General features: G+C 47.7%; 2 protein-coding genes across 2 annotated transcripts in view; one reads left to right on the top strand and one right to left on the bottom strand.

Annotated features, from left to right (window-relative positions):
- TIMP3 (TIMP metallopeptidase inhibitor 3) overlaps positions 1-13,493 on the top strand; it is a 57,042-nt gene extending 43,549 nt beyond the window's left edge. Inside the window, exons 2-5 of the mRNA XM_082665657.1 lie at positions 496-578; positions 7,520-7,631; positions 8,333-8,454; positions 9,562-13,493. Coding sequence (XP_082521783.1) covers positions 496-578; positions 7,520-7,631; positions 8,333-8,454; positions 9,562-9,759 — 515 coding nt within the window. The 3' untranslated portion in view covers positions 9,760-13,493. The remainder of the gene's footprint in view (positions 1-495; positions 579-7,519; positions 7,632-8,332; positions 8,455-9,561) is intronic.
- SYN3 (synapsin III) overlaps positions 1-17,119 on the bottom strand; it is a gene marked incomplete at its 3' end in the record, with an annotated part of 453,972 nt that overhangs the window by 280,854 nt on the left and 155,999 nt on the right. The window contains exon 6 of the mRNA XM_082667036.1: positions 15,363-15,452. Coding sequence (XP_082523162.1) covers positions 15,363-15,452 — 90 coding nt within the window. The remainder of the gene's footprint in view (positions 1-15,362; positions 15,453-17,119) is intronic.

Raw genomic sequence — 17,119 nt, forward strand, 5'->3', positions numbered from 1 at the left:
GGTACATCACAACCCTGTGGGTGTATTAGGATGCATGCAAAGGAAGAGTCCCAAATGAGGTAGATCTCAGAAAGCGGTCCTGGTAGAAAGAGAATAGGTCTGGGAGACCATGGGATTGTCAGAGGTGCGATGGAATGAGGGCAGGAGGCTCTAACAGAAGTAGATTTTGGATTATGGTGAAACCACAGAGTCACTCCTCCAGGGGTGAGTACAGCCTTAGAAATTTCCAGACTGCAACTATGAGCGTTTAGGGAAATTAACTCCAAAGATGTCTGTCTTCTCTTTCTCTTCCACTCCTCCCTGCCCACCCCCATCCCAGTGTCTCTTACCTGAATGCTTGCTCTTATAAACACAATCATCTATTCTAGTTGCTTCAGAATTACAAAGAAAACAATTCCAGACATACTGGGAGCTGGATGCCTACCCTGAGATGTGGTCCCTAAAGTGGTTCAGGCCTCCCTAACTTCCCTGTCTCTGTCTTGCCTTCTTCTACAGTGATCCGGGCCAAGGTGGTGGGGAAGAAGCTGGTGAAGGAGGGGCCCTTTGGCACACTGGTCTACACCATCAAGCAGATGAAGGTGAGTGACAGCAGCCTGATCCCAGGATTCAGGAGGGTTTGGGTTTTTTTTGTCAGAGTCTTGGCCAATGGAGGCAAGTGGGGTTGGACTTAGGGTGTGTGTTTGCTCAGTGTCTGAGCCCCAGCCCTAGCCCCTCCACCTGGCTGGAGAGGGCATAGATGAGGCAGCAGAAAGGGACAGGTGGTGGTGGTGGTGCTGGCTGCTTCATCCCAGAGCCAGGGCCAGTGGAGTCCCTCAGAGGCAGCTGTTAAGAAGCTGCGCTCTGGAACCAGACAGCAGAAAGCCCTGTTACCTAGTAACTATGAGACACTGGCCAAGTCACTGCCCCTCTCTGGACCTCAGTCTTCCCATCTGTAAAATGGGGGGAGGGATGTTGACTAGATCGTCTCTACAGGCTCTTCCGAGGTCTGACGTTTTAGGATTCAACAATGCCTGCTGGTTTTATGCAGTCACTGAGGTTACAACTTAGGTTTAACCTCTCAAAACTTTACATTAAACTTGTGCTGATCACAGGAACCTCAAGCCAAAGTAGGAACTTCACCCTCTCTCCCTATTTTCCCGGCTTTAATTGTCTTCTTGCATCCCATTAGTTAGCATCGTTTACAAAGCATGTTCACATAACTGAGCATATTTGTGAGGATGTTAACATTATGAAGCACATTCAGGAAGTATGCCCTAAGAAAAAGCACATCCGATTCAAAACCTAGGGAGCCTGCCTCCTAGTCTCAGCTCCATTCCTTCACCTGGCTCACTGGCCTTAGAATTGTCCCTTTTCCTGGGCTCAGTTTTGCCATATGTCAACAGTGTGAGGTTGGGCTGGGTACCCCTAAGAGCCCTCCTGGCTCAGGCATTTCAGGATTCTAAGTGCCCTGGGACACGGGCTGTGTTACTTCTAAGCAGGAGCTGGTTTGAGTGCCTCAGCACAGAGGACTGGGGCTCGACCCTGAACAACTTGGCAGCTGGTCCACCACTCCACCTTTGTAAGCACCTCCCTACATGCAGCACTCTGTGCCAGGAGCTGTGGAGGCCACAAGGAAGATGCGGTTCCTATGTTTAGGAACTATAGTCAGGCGGGAGAGAAGACACATGTGCAGGACTAATCAGGAGTCCGAGATGGGGTGTGCCCAGGTCCCAGGGGACTGCTAGCCCTTGTACTCAGTGCTCACATTTGCATTCCCAGCAATTAGGGTGGGACCGGCAGGCAACAGGGACTTGGTAAATGCTTGTCCATCTAATGAGGGGACGAGTGTGTGACGCACTGGCCTGAAACTCCCGAGGAGACAATTTATGGGTAGAATTGAGAGGCGGAGTGACAAAGCCCCTGGGTTGTAACCAACCATCTCAGAGGCAGACCTCCAGGCCTCATAATTCCTGCATCCTGAGGCCTGAGGTTAGATGTACCAAGTTTGTGGAACCTGTTGCTTTGGATTCAATTTTGGAAACATCCACAGCATTCTGGTTATGTAATGTCCAGAGTCAGCCCTGGCCAGCTGCCCTTGGCTGCCCAAGCTTGGTCATGGGACCAGCTTATGTCTTCAGATGGCCATGGGGAGGGAAGAGTGGGTGGAGAGGGGACCAACAAGAGCAATAACAACCCAAAAAACCCACTGTGCAACCCCTGGAAGCTGGCAAGCAAATGCAAAAGCAGATTAGACAAAAGCAGAGGTTCAGGAGATGCATTCCCTGCCTGCTCTGGAATAATCCTTCACATTGTGAGACGCACTATGGTCAGCAGAGAGCTGGGAGGGGAAGAGGCTGGGAGCAGTGGTTCCTAAGTTTGCCTAGCTTCTCTCCTTCCTTCAAGGCCTGGATGCCAGGGTGACCAGAGGCCCTTGCTGTGGGCAGAATGTCCCATTCCCCCCTCACTGGGAACAGCCTCTAAGCAGTGTTTAGAGGCCAAATAACATTTGCTCACCCATCCACTTCAGAGCACACACACCCACTCCCAAGACACGGGTCTTTTGTTGTCCATTCACCATCTTTCACCCAGGTCCATGGATCAGAGTGCTGGACGTTAGAAAATAAATTCCCTTGATTTACTTGTGACAGAGGCTCAAAGGGAAATGAGTTGTCCAGAATCACACATTTAATTAAAGCTAGATCTGGTTCCCAAGCTGAGGTGTCAGGGTTCCTTCCCAATCCTGTGTGCTCTTTACAGTGACTCCCAAAATATCCCTGCCATCTTACTTTGATCATCAACCACTATCTAGTACGTTTTATTAACTCTGCCCTGCTACCAGCCCAATATTAGATAACCTATAGAACTGGTCATTGCCCTTCTATCCAAACAGCCCCTGGATTCTGCTGGTCTCCAGGTACCAGTCTGCTAATCCAAGAAGGTACAAGACATAGGAGTAGGAGTAGGCCATTCAGTCACCCTCCCTCCCTCCCTCATGTCCTTTCTTCTCTCCCTCCTCCCCACGGTCTCAGTGCTTCTGTGCTTTGCACTGTGCTTTTTTGAGCTGAGGATGCAAAGATATATATATATATTTTTGGCGGTACACGGGCCTCTCACTATTGTGGCCTCTCCTGCTGCGGAGCACAGGCTCCGGACGCGCAGGCTCAGTGGCCATGGCTCACAGGCCCAGCCGCTCCGCGGCATGTGGGATCCTCCCGGACCGGGGCACGAACCCGTGTCCCCTGCATCGGCAGGCGGACTCTCAACCACTGCAGCACCAGGGAAGCCCCGAAGATAATTGTTATAATGATGGGGGAACAATTCTCACCACAACCCTGTGAAATAGATACACATTATCCTTTATTTTACAGGTGATATTTGGAAAGGCTAAACAACCGTCAAGATTGTATAGTCAGAAAGTAGTAAACTAGAGCGAAATTAGCATTTTTGCCTACAGGGAGATTACAGAGCAGTGGAGCAGCAGGCTGATTCATCATTCCCACCCACTTTGGGGGCTCCCCCCACCCCATTTGTATCTAGTTCCCCTAGGGAACAAAAGGAGGTTAACTTGGGTTTGTGGATTTGTCATCCAGCAGTGTAGTTCTTGACTTGCAAAGGGTGTATGGAAAAATATCTTTGTAGGAGGGAAGGGGGAGAGGCCAGAGAGGGGAGTCTGCAGGAGTTTTGGCACTGGTCCCTGGGCGCTTTGTTCTAGCGGATTAGAGTCTACCCCAGAGAGTCAGCCGGGGAAAGCAAGGACTCCCTTAGAGCAGGACTAAAGGAACAGGGAAAACGTGAGAATTTGAGCTGCTCTGTCTGACCTCTCTTCTCTCTCAGAGTTCCCACCCCCTCCCCCCAAAACCTCTCACCAGATGAAAGGCAGGCAGACCCTCTCCCATATGCTAATTCCAGGGCCTCTGGTCCTCCTCTCAGGCATCTCTTGAGTGTGCAGTGACCCACAGGTGTGTTTGGGGGCAGGGGAAGGGTGTTAGAATGTTGAGGGAGCTTATTGCAAACCCAAACATGGAGATTCGCTGGGGCTGAGGTGCTGGGCTGTGGTACAAAGGTGGAAGTTTCCAGAATTGGATGTTCTAATCTTTGGGGATCTTATCTCTTATCAGGACCATGAGAAAGCATCTGCTTTGCCTGTAGCTTTAGTTTATGCCATGGAGACATGCTCTCAGGCTGGCTGCAGGGGACAGCACGTGGGGGACATTATGTCCCAGCTGGTCTTGGGAAAGGCCCATGGGGAGGCCCGCTGGTCATGTGCTGTGCATGTCCTGACTCTGGGCAGGACAGATCTGCTGGACAATCGGAATGCTTGGCCCCCAGTGACTTCCTTCCTTCAAGGCTTTGTCTAATCAAATGATTAATAGCATTTGAAGCTATTTGAAGCTCCAGCTGGAAGCCTCTCTGACCGCCCCAGCCTATGGGGAACTGTTCTCCTCCTCCAAATGCCTGTGACTCTGTTCTCGTGTGCTCTGCCACCCCAGCTAGACAGCCCATTCTGTGAGAGAAAAATCCATGTACTTGGTACCTCAGTCAGGTATCTAATGTCTCTGAAACTCGGCTGCTTATAAGAATCAGTTGTGAGTTTAAATGAGTTCATGATATAAAGCAGTATCCAGCACAGTGCTGTAGGCATGCCAGAAATATCTGACATAGTGGTGACAGTTCATGCTGCAAGTATAAAGACCAGACATTCCATAAGAAATAGGGAAAACTCTCCAAACTCAAAAATTTCTTTCCCACGTTATTTGTCCCTTCACCCCAAGGGAAGTTAACTCCTTAGAACTTCATGTAGATACTATCACAAAGCGAAGCCAAGCCCAGAGGCTTGTAGAGTCCAATGTGGTGTATATACAATATTGCAATTAAATATTATAATGGAATATTATTCAGCCTTAAAAAAGGAAATCCTGTCATTTTGACAACAAAGATGAACCTGGAGGACATTATGCTAAGTATAAGCCAGACACAGAAAGAAAAATAATGCATGATCTCACATATTCGTGGAATCTAAAAAAGTCGAATTCTTAGAAGCAGAGAGTAGAATGGTGGTTACCAGGGTCTAGGAGGTGGGGGAAATGCGGAGATGTTGGTGAAAGGGTACAGATTTTCAGTACTGCAGGATGCGTAAGTTCTGGAGAGCTAGTGGACAGCATGGGGACTATGGTTACCAACACTGTACTACACACTAGAAAGTTGTTAAGAGAGTAGATGTTGTGTTCTCACACATAAAAAGGTAACTATATGAGGTGATGGATGTGTTAACTAGCTTCATTGTGGTAATCACAATGTATACATATATCAAAACCTCCCCTTACACTGATACACTTTGTATCTGTCAGTCATACCTCAGTAAAGCTGGGGGAAAAAAGAGCAACCTGTCTACGTCTGAAACCGGCTTTAACTACTTGCACTTAAGTGATGAGGCTGGGCAAGACATGTAGGAAGAAGAGGACCAAATCCTTCCCTCTGCTTATTACGAACTTTAGTATAACTGGCTTTAAACTAATTTTTACTAAAGGTATGCCAAGTGCTATTCTAAGGCATTTAATTCTCAAAAACGCTATATGAAGTAACTGCTTTGCCCCAATTTACAGATGAAGAAACTGAGGCCCAAAGATGGTACGTAACTTTCCAAGAGGCAAATAAGTGGCAGAGAAAAGATGCAGACTCTGGCTGTCTGTCCACAGAACCCAAGTTTACCATTAATCTTCCATTGCATCGGCTGGATCAGATTAACACCCTTTCCAATTCTGAGATTCTCAGATTCTCTGATTTCAGGACATTATAAACCTGTTATAACCCTCCTAAGTTTGTCAAACCAATTCTCGGTCTCTATGACTACAAACCTAATAATACTTTAGGATACTTTAGGATCAATATTTAGATCAAACTGGATTATTATAAAGAAAAGACAACAAAATGAGTAAAACCTGCCTTTACCATACATTTACCATATTATTTTCAGAATTGACCCTGAAAGGCAGCTCTGTATTTGTCAGACTCAGTCATTTATAATGTGTTAAGATTTTGGCTCCATATGCAAGTGCTAGAAACCATATTAAAATAAAGGGTTCTTCAATTCAAAAGTAGCAGAGATGCCAAGCTGATTTCAACAAGCTGAGTTCTTACTGGGCAGGGGCTTGATTCTTACCCATAAAGCAGAAAAGAGATACAGGGGACAGACCAACATGGAATAAACTGAGTCTCCAACAGGCTGGCCTGAAAGACCTAGAGAGAGTACTGAGTTGGAACACTTGCCAAAAAGTCAAGGGTCATCCACACCAAAGTGAGAAGCTGTTGGGCCTGGGAGTGAGTACAGGGGACGTTCTCCCGAGGCCACACTTGATGGCATGCACACAGCAGCACCCTTAAGCATGGTTCCTGTTAAAGCCAGAGAGGCACCATCCATCACTGAGGAAGTGGGGGGTAGGATGTGACACGCCCGTGCTCCCCGAGGGCACAGCTCAAAACTGAGAGGACAGCACTTCTCGCTGCTCTTGGCTGCATTTCCTCATTCATCTGGAGAGCCTCCCGGGAAAAGAGGGTTAAGAAGGGAGGCCAGGTAAATTAAAAGCACCTGCACCGATGGTTGCACACAATTAGAACAGCACTCCCCTTAAAAAGGCAGAGGCTCCCAAACCCTGTCGGTCCAAGAGACCCTTTGTGATGGCAGAGGGCCTCATGGACCACCTACCCCCGCCAGCCAGTCGCCACTTAAAAGAAGATGGGGAGAAAGAAAAACAGCCCATTAGACTGAATGGGAGGCACTTAGATGAGACACCAATGAGGTGATGTCTGGCTTTTTATTACCATTAGTAAATTACTTATGCATGCCAGGAACTAAAATAGAGACGTTGTCTTATTGGAAACCCTTGGGATAAGCCTAGAGACCACCAGCCATCCAGGGCCTGTGTACTCTGAGAACTGAGGGATAATGGGATTCGGCAACACCTCGGTGCCCCCTCCCACCTCCACCAGCTCACATGGTTAGCAGTTGTCTCAACAGATCCATAATGCTCGTGGACTTGACCTGGAATAACCAAGTGGGTTCAGCCTCTGTTACATTCACACCAGTGGCTCTGAGCGCATGCTTACAAAGGAGGCACGATAGCTATAAATGGCACCTGCCTGCATCAGAGGCCCTTAGCCATGAACTTGTGAGGCTGCACTGGGAAACAGCATAGGATAATGGTTAAGAGCAGATTCCCCTGCTTGGATGCCTACCTCTGCTATTCGCCAACCGTGTGGCCTTAGACAAGCCACTTAATCTGCCTAGGCCTCAGGCTCCTCATCTGTAAAATGGAATGGGAGGTGTGACTGGATGGATGGGAAGGCTTCTCGGGGAAGGCACCACCCATGGCTCAGACAAGTGAGGAGCAGGTGGCCTCGTCTCTGAAGTGAAGACCCTGGGGTAGGTAGGTCAGTGACCGGCCACATAGTGGCCTATTAGGGGAATCCGATCCCACAGCCCAAATGACAGCATGTGTTCTGAGCCCTGGTCCCCCTCTCATGATATTCCTTCTGCCCACAGATGTACCGAGGCTTCACCAAGATGCCCCACGTGCAGTACATCCACACAGAAGCTTCCGAAAGTCTCTGTGGCCTTAAGCTAGAGGTCAACAAGTACCAGTACCTGCTGACAGGTAACGGCCAAATCCAGCATCTAGGCCAGGGTTTGGCCAAGGTCCACTGTTCCTTCACTTTAGAGGATGGAGAAGGAATGGTAGACCCAGCAGTGTTCTCAGGACTTTGGCGATGAGCCCACTGACTTATAAGGAATATCTAGTGTTGAGTCCATCTTGCTTGACCAGTGGTGGGAGCTTGAAGTTCCTACAGTGAGGCTGGATTTTAGTCTCCGCTCCACCACTGACTCTGGGGAGGAAACCTAGTTTTGCCTGGTTTTGCAATTTCTCAGCTTTACTGTAAATGAAAAGAAATTGCTAGTACCTATTGCTCTCCACATCTTAGGACAACCTATTAGCTCTGTCTTTGAAACTTATCCACCTTTAGGCAGTCAACGTAGAAAGGAAAAAACAAAAGCAAGATCAAAAAGCCATTGACACGGGAAGAGAATAGTTGGTCTCTGGCCCCAGCTCCAGTGCTTACTGGGTTTGGGACCTTCTGCAAATCGCTTAACCTCTCTGAACTTAATTTTCTGTATTTGGAAAATGGGAATACAACTCATCCTAAAAGGTGTTGGGGAGGATGAAATAAAACCATGGGACTGAAGAGTACGTAGCACAGTTCCTGGCCTAAGGGGGTTACTCAGTAGGTATGAATTCTTCCTCTTCTGGCTGGGTTCTGGACAAAATAACCCCCGCTTGTTGTCCCTCTCCTCCTCTAGGCCGTGTCTATGATGGCAAGATGTACACAGGACTGTGTAACTTCGTGGAGAGGTGGGACCAGCTCACCCTCTCCCAGCGCAAGGGGTTGAACTATCGATATCATCTGGGTTGTAATTGCAAGGTAAGCCCCAAGGAGAGCAGGCAGGGGAGGTGCTGGCTCGCAGCCCCAGAAACATCAGCTCCTACAGTACTGGGCACTGGGCCGTGAGGCTGGGAAGGGTGTGCATGTCAGGCCTGAGCAGAGGGGCAGGTCCGAGAAGGAGTGGTGAGGAATGTTGCACCAGGCTGAGCAGTGAAGAAGGCGAGGAAAGAATGACTTTCTGCTGTAATATGTGCTGCCCACTTGGCAGCTGCCAGGGCATGAGGGCTCTTCAGCATCCTTGGCCCCTCCCGTGGCTCAAGGTTGTGGCAGGTACAGGATCCTTACGTTGGCAGGTCCTGCCCAGCAGCCCCAAGTGGGTTCACCTAGGCAGCTGACGCACTGGTGGCCCCCGCCCCAGGTGGGCAAGCTGGCGCAGGACTGCTGATACCACTTGCTGCAGAGGGTCACTCTTCAACCTGGCCCAACTCCTTGACCCAAGCACAGGGTCAGGGCACACAGCCTTGCTGCTGTGGGAGGCAGTTAGGCCATTCTCTCAGTTAATTCTCACAACAACTCTGCCAAATGGGACAATAGTGATTATGACTAGTACAGTTTTAATTGTCCCCATTTTGCAGAGGAGGAAACAGAGACCTAGAGAGCTTAAGTAGCTAGCCCTAAGTCACACAGCTCACTAAGTCTGATTTCTAGCCTAGGGCAGCTGGACTCTACAGTGTATGCTTTAATCTTTCTAATTTCTCAATTCCCTACAACAGCTGAGAGCTCCCGCCTTTGCCTGTTACCATTTGAGAGGGAAAGCACTCCCAAATGTCTAATTATACCACTTTCTGGCTGTGTGACCTGGGGCAAGTTACTTAACCTCTCTGAGGCTCTATTCTTTGTAAAAGGGAGATAAATCTGTTATGAGAATTAAAGAGAATAATATAGAAGCACTTAGCAGAATGTCTGGTACACAGTAGGTGCTCAATAAGTATTGGTGAGTGTTATTTATATTATTTTCACTAAGGGAGTGATGTGGCTGGGCTCCACCTGCAGTGGTCCCAAGTTCTGAATCCAGTCTCAGGCAAGCATCAGGCCTAGGTCCACCACAGCAGGCTCCACCAACCTTTGGTTGTTATCTCACTGCAGATCAAATCCTGCTACTACCTGCCTTGCTTTGTGACCTCCAAGAACGAGTGTCTCTGGACCGACATGCTCTCCAATTTTGGCTACCCTGGCTACCAGTCCAAACACTATGCCTGCATCCGGCAGAAGGGTGGCTACTGCAGCTGGTACCGAGGATGGGCCCCCCCGGACAAAAGCATCATCAATGCCACAGACCCCTGAGTGCCAGACCCTGCCCCAACTCACTTCCCTCCTTTCCCACTGAGCTTCCCTTGGACACTAACTCTTCCCAGATGATGACAATGAAATTAGTGCCTGTTTTCTTGCAAATTTAGCACTTCGAACACTTAAAGGAAAATCTATGCTGTCATATGGAGTTTATTTGGAACCATCCTCCTGGCCCCACCCTTCCCTTTCTTTTTGGTTTTGACATCACCCATTTCCACCTGGAAATTTTTGGTGCCATGCCGGAAAGAATGAGGAATGTATATTCTTCTTTGTGATGATATAATCTATATTTTTTTAGGAAAACAAAAATTGAAAAACTACCCAATTTGGGCATTGTAATACCTACCCCTCTTTCTTCTTCCCCATCTCACCATCTCCCAGACCCTCCTCCCTTTGCCCTTCTCTTCCCCCTTCCCCAGTACATAAAGGACACAGACAAGGAAGCTGCTGAAAAGCCAACTGTTTCAAATCAGTCAAGGGCAGCAAGCAGATAGACTCAAGGTACGCAGAAGATCTTATACACCAAGGAGATGCTACTGCATGTCCCCACCAGACTATGTCTGTCTGTGTCTGCACGTGAGAGTGAGGGAGGGGAGGAAGAAACTGCAAGAGGGTCTGGATGATGCAGTACACACACAATTCCCCAGCCCAACGATGCTTGGGTTGACCAGATGTTTCTGAGTCTGGAGCAAGCAGCCAGGCCAGAATAGCAGAACTTTCTTAGTTGGTGAAGACTTAAACATCTGCCTGAGGTCAGGAGGCAATTTGCCTGCCTTGGACAAAAGCTCAGGTGAAAGACTGAGATGAATGTCTTTCCTCTCCCTGCCTCCCACAAGATTTCCTCCTGGAAAACTCTTTAGTAGATTTGGCCAGGAGCTTGCCTTTATGTAAATTGGAGAGATACAAACACAGTACACTATCCACAGATATAGAACCAGTAGATATGGGTAGAGAATACTATTTCCAAAGTAGCATTTATCTCACCTAGGGGGATGTGTTTGCATACACATTTGCATATACCCACATGGGGACATAAGCTAATTTTTTACAGGACACAGAATTCTGTTCAATGCTGTTAAATACACCAATAGTTTAATCTCTTCTATTTTGTTGTTGTTGCTTGTTTAAAGAAAATCATGACATTCCAAGTTGACCTTTTTTTTTTTTTTCATTTTAATTAAAATTTGAAATTCTGAGCACCCTCAGCATCCCTCTAATTGGGGTCTTCTGACCTCTGTCCCTCTCCTTTTCTCCTGCTTCATGTTTGGGGCCTTCGTTTAACTGCCTTACTGGCTTGGCTCAGATGGGAGATGAGAGTGAATGTGGGTCAGGGGCCTGGGCACAGGAAGGAAAGCTGCAGTGCCCTGCCTTGGCTAGATGGCCACCTTTCCTGGGTTTGGGGACAACTTGCTCCTCTTCCTCCAGCTTACTGGTGGGTGAATGCCACCTCCTGAGGTCCTCAGCTCATAAAGTTAAAATTGGTGGTCATTGGGAAAGCCTTACTCTGCAATCAGCTGTAGGGTTTTTGTTGTGTTTTTTGAAGTAAAACTATAATATAAATTCTCTGATTAAATAAAATTATTTTAAGTTTTAGTGTTGAAAGTGAGATGCCAAGAGTAGGTGATAATGTATATTTTACAGAATTGGGGATGGTAGGATGGTTACATTTAACATGATTGCTCTGTCTCTTTTTTCAGATTATGGGTATTTATCCTGTATTAGTATTTGTATCTTCAGTTCATTCCACTTTAGGAAACAGAGCTGCCAACTGAAACAGGAGAAAAAAAAAAAAGAAGCAGACAATACATTGTAATGTCTCGCACACAAATGCAAATGCCCAGGCAAGGTGTTTGGCAGGACCCCAGTGCAGGAAGGCAGTACAGGCATCCGGTTTCCTTGGGATTGATTTCATTACCTACCTTTCACCTTGTGGTTATGACATCTGGCATACAGGAAATGGGGGTGGGGGGGGCAGGTGGGGGGGGTGGTGCTTTGCTCTCTCAATGGGGCAGCGTGAGCAGGAGAAGCTGAGGTCAGCAGGCCAGTGGTTTTTAAGGGGTGAGCCCCAGACTTGGTGTTTTAAGATTTTCTTTATTTGGACCTCAAAGTCCTATAAGGTGGAACCCCTAACCCAACCTGCACAAGTGCCCTCCCACAATTGGGCATTAGTGTGACCTCCATGAGGCATCTGGCTATTCTTGGTCCCTGGTGGGGTCATCTCCACTCACACAAGGAGGGGCTTGAGGTGAGGCCTGAGCATGTGTCACCTGAAGTTTCCCTCTGAAAAGTTGGTGGAACCACAGTCCCATCTGCCAGGCCCTGGCAAGGAAAACAGCAGGTCCTGAGCAAAGAAGGGTCCTTTGCAGAGTGATGTCAGAGGGCGGTTTTTGAGCTTTCTATAAGCTATAGCTTTGTTTATTTCACTTGTTCACTTACTGTATAATTTAAAGTCATTTATGTAGCTGAGACACTTCTGTATTTCATTCATATCGTGAACGTTTTATTTTGCTAAATCTTATGTCATGTGTAGGCTGTAATATGTGTACACTGTGTTTAAGAGGAAAAAGAAAAAAAAACAAAACCCACACGCCGCCATTTTCCTGAATCAAATTCTACAGTGGAACGGAGGGTAAATACTTCTACTGCGAAGGCAGCTAGACTGGCGAATTGGGGAAACTAGAAGGAACTAGCACTAGAGACTCCTCCAGACTCCTCCCTATCGGCATCCTCGTGGCTTTCTGGACTAGGAGGGAAGAGAGAAAAAATAGCAAGTACATTCACATCCTTGCTCTGAGGCACCTGGCCCTGGGCAGTCTGCTGGTCATTCCCATTCCCTTCTCCCTCTAGTCCGTTTGTCCACCCCATTGGGAAGCCACGATTTCTCCTAAAAATCCAGGGCTGTGGGACCTGTGATTCCAAGCTCTCTTGGCCTCCTCTGGCCATCTCTTCTGTCTCCCTATCCAAAAGCACCACACCCAGGCTCTCACCTTTCAGGCCAGTGCTCCATCTGGCCAGGGTAGATAATACTGGGAGACTCCTGTGCTTTAGCCTTACCCAGCCCCAGACCCTACATCATGGCAATCAAGCTACAGCCCATGAGCACCATTTTTCATACCATGGTTCTTGAGCAATTAAACAAATGACTTATTGGAACAGCTGTCTCATAGGAACTGTGGTCCCCAGGAGACAATACCCTCCCCCCCCCCGCCTCTGCCCTTCATCATATGCTCAATGATCAACAATATGGATTAACCAAAAATGACACCCAAGTGTTTGGCTCCTGGCTGCCAAAGTAAAAATATCACTAAAATAGTTTTACACAAGAAAAACACTTAAATTCTGACAGCAAAAGCAAAACAAAATGGGGGAGTGCTGGGGAGACAGATACCAACAGCTTCCAAATTGGCTCTTGGGAGACACGAGGAGGGCTCATACTCCAAGGGGAGGGGCTTCGTAAATTCTCCCATGACCCCCACCTTCCTCCTTAGCCGGTCTGCTGTCCTGAGACCCAGAAGTGATGGAGAGAAACCAACCAGAGAAAACCCTGTCTGGAAGGAATGTATTTGTTGCTAAATTTTGTAGCACTGTTTACAGTTTTCCTCCATGTTATTTATGAATTTTATATGCCGTGAATGTATATTGTCTTGTAATGTTGCATAATGTTCACTTTTTATAGTGTGTCCTTTATTCTAAACAGTAAAGTGGTTTTATTTCTATCACACACCTGATAGAGTCTCTTGTCTCCTTGTGTCCTGACTGCCATTGTGGGTTATAGGGATCACAGAGGGCTTTGGAAGCCAGGTCCTGCCTGCTTTGGCTCCTGGTCTGTGCCCACTCCCCTCCCTCCACTCACTTCTACAGCATGGACCCACCTGCCCCAGTCAGGTGCATTTTCAGGAGCAGCATCTTAGCTTTCCTCCTGGCTGCTAATCCAGCCCTGACCTTGCTCCCTGATTCTATGGCCAGGGTTCTCCCTAGTTCTACGGAATCTGGATCAATATCGAATTGCCTATTAGTGGTACAGGTATTCCCAGACTGGGCCCCTGACTTGGCCTTCCCTGGTGGGAAGAATCTTCCTAAGAATCTCAGCCTGGTGGAAGTGGGAGGGGGAGGGGGAGGCTCAAACAGCAGTCCTTGATGCCAAATGCCTGCCTGAAATTCCGAGTAGGGCTTGGCCTAGTTGGGAATGCCAGGAACTCACTACAGCCAGCCAACGCCTCCCAGAACTTACAGCTGGGCCTGTCACCCTCAATGGGCTGGGCTGGCTGCAGACCCCTCACCCAACTTTCATCCCATTGTTGACAGTGTTCCAGGGTATGGCTCTGCCCCTATTTTAAAGCTACTCTATTTTGAGCACCTATCATATGCCAAGCACAGCACCCTATACACATGATCACATTAAATCTCAACAACCCAATGAGGTAGTTCCACTGTCATCCATGGTTTTTGGCTGAGGAAGCTGAGGCTCTCAGAGACCCAAGACCTAGTAAGTAGGCAGAACTGGGATTCAAACTCAGGCTGGTTTGAGGATAAACCCTGCATTTTCTCCACAGTGTTCTCACTTAGTTGGAATATGCTGGGTTGCACATGCCCTTCTCATTCCAACCAGTACATCCTGGATTCTATGACTCCTCTCACTGCATCACACACAAGGGAAAGATAATCAATGAGAAATGTTTCTGCCTGGTTAGACTGTCCCCTACCTGGAGACACCTATCAGTGTCTCCAAACAGGATTGTCAAGCTCAGCAGCCTAAGCTTGGGATTCTACAAGCACAGCATCATCCTCAGCTGAGATTACTGAATACCCTATTAACTCTCTTGTTCCCCAAGACTCACATTCCTTGCAAGGCATGCATGGGGCCATGGCCCTGCATTCCTTTGTCCAGTTTAACAAGACCACCGACCATGAAAGCAGGCATGTCACGGGCTATTTCCAGCTGCCCAGAACTCTTGATCCAACTTCTTCTGGCTGCAGGATGAAGAACTCTCCACCTCATCCCAAAAGATGTTCATCTTTCCCACCATCCAAATGGGAGGCTATCCCACATATTCCGAATGGAAGGCTATCCCACATACTCTGAATTCTCTGGGAAGCTCCAACCACTTCCCAGAGACAACCTTGAGTATATTCAAAAGTTGGAATGCGAAGAGGATGCACAAGGAAACTGCCCTTTGACGATCAATGCAAACAAAATATTACTGCTTTTATTAAAGTAAGAGTTGAAACCAGGTCCTGCACAGGGCTCAAGGGTTCAAGGTAACATCCAACCTTTGAAACATCTTTCACCTTTATTATCAACCTTTGGTTCCAATATGCCAGCTCAAGTTGTCCCCTGATTTGCTGAAAATTCCCAATGTCCCAAGGAATGCTGTCCATCTTTGTCATTTGCTCTACTGCCTGAATTTTACCTGGAGACCTGACCCTTCTCCTAGGAAAGCCAGGTATTCCTATAGGATGTCACAGCTCTTCCTTAGAGCCTAGGTGGTCAAGGAGCAGCCCCTGAGCCCATCTCCTCCATTCAAAGGGACTAAGTACATGGACAACTGTGTTTATGCCATATCACAAAAATAAGCAGAGTAAAAAAGGGCACTCACCATTGGCTTATGGTTGGGGAAAAACGTTTGCTCCACAAGCGGGAACTTCTCAGGACCCAGGGAATGGAAGATCTTAATGAGTTGAGAGAACTAGGGAAGAATACGAGAGAACATTGGTCAACCGTTGTTACCCAGTATATACCAACCCCTTCATTCCTGCCAGGTCCACTAAGTTCTGCTCAATCACATTTCATAAGCATTTTCTACACTCTTAGCATTTCACACAAGCACAAGCTGCTGACCTTCATGCCATGTTCCCTGCCTGCAATGCCCTTCTTTTTTGAGAGGCATTTGTGTAGTAGTTTATGGTGTAGACTCTGGGTTCAAATCCTCTACCACTTACTAGCTGTGTAACCTTGAAAGTCATTTCAGATTTCTGAGCTTCAGTTTCCTCATTTGTAAATGGAGAAAACAAGAGATCCAACCTGACAGGATTGTTGTAAGGATTAAATATACAGTGTATTAAAAGCAAGCCCTGCTCCATAGGTACACCTGAATGTTGGCTATGTTAGTAGTAAGTATTTTCTCTGCTTTTAGAAACCCTACTCATTTCCAACAGCACAAGCTGCATCCCTTCCACACTGTGCTCCCCCTGCTTCAGCGCGTCCTAGTTTTGCCATGGAGATAGTTACTGTCTCCAGAGCTAGTGGATAAGCTCCTGAAAAGCAGACCTCAGACTTACAGTCTCCTCTATCACCCACCCTACTCAGCACCCTGGGAGTTCATTCTGTGCCCAGCACTGTGCCTTAATATTGGGGCAACACACTGAACACGTAGACCAGGCCTGGAGGAAAGACTGCCTGTGGGCAGATGGTTGGGATAATAATGTCTTGCTGGAGGGAAGTGAGGGGGTTATGGGACCTGGAAGAGGGACAGAGTGGGGGTGAGGATGACTCCCTGGAGCAGATGACATAAGAGAAGGAAGAGGGCACTCCAGGTGTGCAGTGAAACAACTGTGTGCTGGAGACACTCAGTGGCTGCCATGGCTGTGGCCTTGGGTGCAAGGGACAGTGAGAGAGGAGGCTGGAGAGTGATCCATTACAGACCACCAGGAGCCTTAGAGGCCAGACAAAGAGCTGGGAATTCACCCAGAAGGCAAAGGGGAGCTGCTGGTGAACAAAAGCAGGGAAGAGAAAGGTAGACGCTGATCACGAAGAAGAAATATGCTGCAATGTGTGGCCTAACGTGGATGCCCAATGGCTAGAAGAGGAGCTAAGTCTTGTGCCAAACTTACTTTGGGGTAACTCAACACTAAGAGCTCACAAAGAAAGAACAGGTAACTTAGGAACTTTCGGCATCAGGCCAGGATTGGTCTGTAGATTCTTGGGCTGTAACCTGCAGCTGTGGTGCAACACGGTGTCAGTTTAGTGGGCTCGAGGGACCTCAGAAATATGGAAAATGATGGGAGGGTCCCTCATTCTACAGATAAGGAAACTGAAGTCCAGAGAAGGAGAGTAATTCCATAATCAAGCAGGAGTTTTGGATATGCCCAGCTTCACTACCTCCTACTGGCTGCATGATCCTCAGTTTCCTCATCTGTACAATGGAAATATTAGAAACACCTACTATCAGGGTGGTTCAAGGATTAAATATAATATGCATGTGAAGGGCTCAGAGTGCAGTTAGTGCTAATAAATGGTAGTTGCTACCATGACCATGACTATGTGGGAAAACAAGGAAGGTGAACTAATACTACCTAGGACCTTTCTGGGATGTTGCAGGCCTAAAAGCTTGGTTAGGGAAGAATGAGAAGGAGA

The sequence above is a fragment of the Grampus griseus genome, assembly GCF_964374135.1.
Source record: "Grampus griseus genome assembly, chromosome: 11".
NCBI classification, from domain to species: domain Eukaryota; kingdom Metazoa; phylum Chordata; class Mammalia; order Artiodactyla; family Delphinidae; genus Grampus; species Grampus griseus.